Here is a 2678-nt window from a genome sequence, read left to right on the forward strand (position 1 = left end):
CGGAGCGCCCTCTGGCGGCGGGGACAGGAACAGCGGGCGGGGCGGGGGTGCGGGATTCCCGGTCCCGGTACCGGCACCGGTACCGACATCACACCCGGGATCACCACCGGGACCGGCGCCACGCTCAACCCGCCGGCAGCCTTCCCCTAGGCGCCGCTCCCCGAGCCCCACTGCGCCCGTCGGGGGATGCCCGGGGGTTCGGCGGTGCCGCCTCCCCCACCGGTGCCGCCTCCCCCACCGGCGCCGCCGCCCCTCCGGTGCCTCCACCGCCCTCCGGTGCCGCCGGGGCGGGCGCCGCCGAGCATGCGCGCCGCCGCCCCCCGCCCTCCCCCCGGCTCCGCCGCTCCCTGCAACGCACCGGGGCGATCGCGGCCGCTGCTGCTGCCGCCGCCGCCGCCGCGGGCACGGGAGCGGGGAGCGGAGCCATGGCCGAAGGCGARGACCTGCAGACCTTCACCTCCATCATGGACGCGCTCGTCCGCATCAGCGTGAGCGACCGCGGTGGCGGCGGGGGGGCGGACAGGGGTCCCCCGGGACCGGGTCGCCGTGGCAACGCGGCGGGGGACTTGGGGGGGGGCGATGCCCTTGAGGGGTGGGCGGGCGGCGGACCCGGTCCCCGACTCACCGCAGCGACCCCCGGGGAGGGCGGTCATCGCGACCCCCCCACACCGAGCCGTGGGAGCACCGGGTACGGCGGGGGGCGGCCCCATCCCGGCCCCGATCCCGGTGCCCAGCGCGGTCCTGGCACKGGTCCCAGTACGGGGCCAAATCCGGGCTCTGSTGTGMRTCCAGCCCYGGTCCCCATCCCAAACCCCATCTCCATCCTGGCCCCCAGCATCCTCTCCATCCCAGTTTCAATCGCAGCACTCATCCCAGTCCCCATCCCCATCCCAGCCTTGGGCCCCATCCTGGTGCTAATCCCAGTGCTGGTCCTCATCCTCATCCCCATCCCAGTCCCCATCCCAGCTCCAGGCCCCATCCTGGTGCTGATCCCAGTAGTGTCCCCCATTCCACTGCTGGTTCTGATCCTGGCCCTGCTCTGGGCCCAGCCCCAATCCCAATCCCATCCCCATCCTAGGCCTGAGCCTCATCCAGGCTCAGATCCCAGTGTTGGTCCTGATCCTGGCCCTGATGCTGGTCCCAGTCCTCATCCCTGTCCCAGGCCTGATCCTGGTCCTGGTCCTGGTCCTGATCCTGATCCTGGTCCTGGTCCTGGTCCTGGTCCTGATCCTGATCCTGGTCCTGGTCCTGATCCTGATCCTGGTCCTGGCTCTGGTGCTGTCCCCAGGCCCTGATCCTGACCCTACTGTCCCAGCCCCATCCCAGTGCTGGTCCTGATCCTGACCATGCTGCTGATCCCAGCTTAATTCCTCATCCCAGTGGCAGCCCTGATCCTCGTCCCGGTGCTGGTCTCAGTGTTTGTCCTCATCCTGTCCGTGCTGCTGGTCTCAGGCTTCATCCTTGCCCTGATCCTGGTCCTGGTTCTCGTCTCCATCCCAGCTTAGGTCCCAGTACTGGTCCCAGTCCTGGCCCTGGTGCCGATCTCCGCCCTGATCCTGGTCGTGATGCTGATCCTGGCCCTGATCCCTGTCCTAGTGCTGGTCCCAGCCCTGATGCTGACCCTGGCCCTGGCCCTGATCCTGGCCCTGGTGCCAATCTCAGCCCTGATCCTGGCTCTAATCGTGGTCCTGGTGCCGATCTCAGCCCTGATCCTGGCTCTGCTGCTGGTCCTGACTCTGATCCTGGTCCTGGTGCTGATCTCAGCCCTAATCCTGGTCCTGGTGCCGATCTCAGCCCTGATCCTGGCCCTAATCCTACCCCTGGTGCCGATCTCAGCCCTAATCCGGGTCCTGGTGCCGATCTCAGCCCTGATCCTAGCCCTGGTGCCAATCTCAGCCCTAATACTGGCCCTGGTGCTGATCTCAGCCCTGATCCTGGCCCTGGTGCCAATCTCAGCCCTAATCCTGGCCCTGGTGCTGATCTCAGCCCTGATCCTGGCCCTAATCCTGGTCCTGGTGCTGATCTCAGCCCTAATCCTGGTCCTGGTGCCGATCTCAGCCCTGATCCTGGCCCTGCTGCTGATCTCAGCCCTGATCCTGGCCCTAATCCTACCCCTGGTGCCGATCTCAGCCCTGATCCTGGCCCTAATCCTACCCCTGGTGCCGATCTCAGCCCTGATCCTGGCTCTGGTGCCAATCTCAGCCCTGATCCTGGCTCTGGTGCCAATCTCAGCCCTGATCCTGGTTCTGGTGCTGATCTCAGCCCTGATCCTGGCCCTGCTGCTGGTTCTGACTCTGATCCTGGCCCTGCTGCTGATCTCAGCCCTGATTCTGGCTCTGATCCTGNGTCCCATCCCCATTCCACCACCAGCTGGTGACGCTCCCGATCTCTCTCCGCAGACCAGCATGAAGAACATGGAGCGGGAGCTGGTGTGCCCCGTGTGCAAGGAGATGTACAAGCAGCCTCTGGCACTGCCCTGCACCCACAACGTGTGCCACGTGTGTGCCAGCGAGGTGCTGCTGCAGAATGGCCACCTGTACTGTGACCCCACGTCCGAGCCCACCTCGCCCGCGGCCACCCCGTCCACCCGCAGCCCCCGCCTGGGACGCCGGGTTGTCCCCAAACCCGACCGGCTCGACCGCCTCCTCAAGTCAGGTGGGGCTGGAGAGGGTGGCAGA

General features: G+C 67.2%; 2 protein-coding genes across 2 annotated transcripts in view; one reads left to right on the forward strand and one right to left on the reverse strand.

Moving 5' to 3' along the window:
• Positions 1 to 427, reverse strand: part of KRTCAP2 (keratinocyte associated protein 2) — a 5147-nt gene extending 4720 nt beyond the window's left edge. The window contains exon 1 of the mRNA XM_057384771.1: positions 172 to 427. Within this exon, the coding sequence (XP_057240754.1) occupies positions 172 to 427 (256 nt within the window). The remainder of the gene's footprint in view (positions 1 to 171) is intronic.
• TRIM46 (tripartite motif containing 46) overlaps positions 96 to 2678 on the forward strand; it is a 12452-nt gene continuing 9869 nt past the window's right edge. Inside the window, exons 1-2 of the mRNA XM_057384799.1 lie at positions 96 to 488; positions 2400 to 2655. Coding sequence (XP_057240782.1) covers positions 426 to 488; positions 2400 to 2655 — 319 coding nt within the window. The 5' untranslated portion in view covers positions 96 to 425. The remainder of the gene's footprint in view (positions 489 to 2399; positions 2656 to 2678) is intronic.

The sequence above is a fragment of the Malurus melanocephalus genome, unplaced genomic scaffold (assembly GCF_030028575.1).
Source record: "Malurus melanocephalus ecotype Western Australia unplaced genomic scaffold, MMel_1.1 scaffold_746, whole genome shotgun sequence".
Lineage (NCBI taxonomy): Eukaryota > Metazoa > Chordata > Aves > Passeriformes > Maluridae > Malurus > Malurus melanocephalus.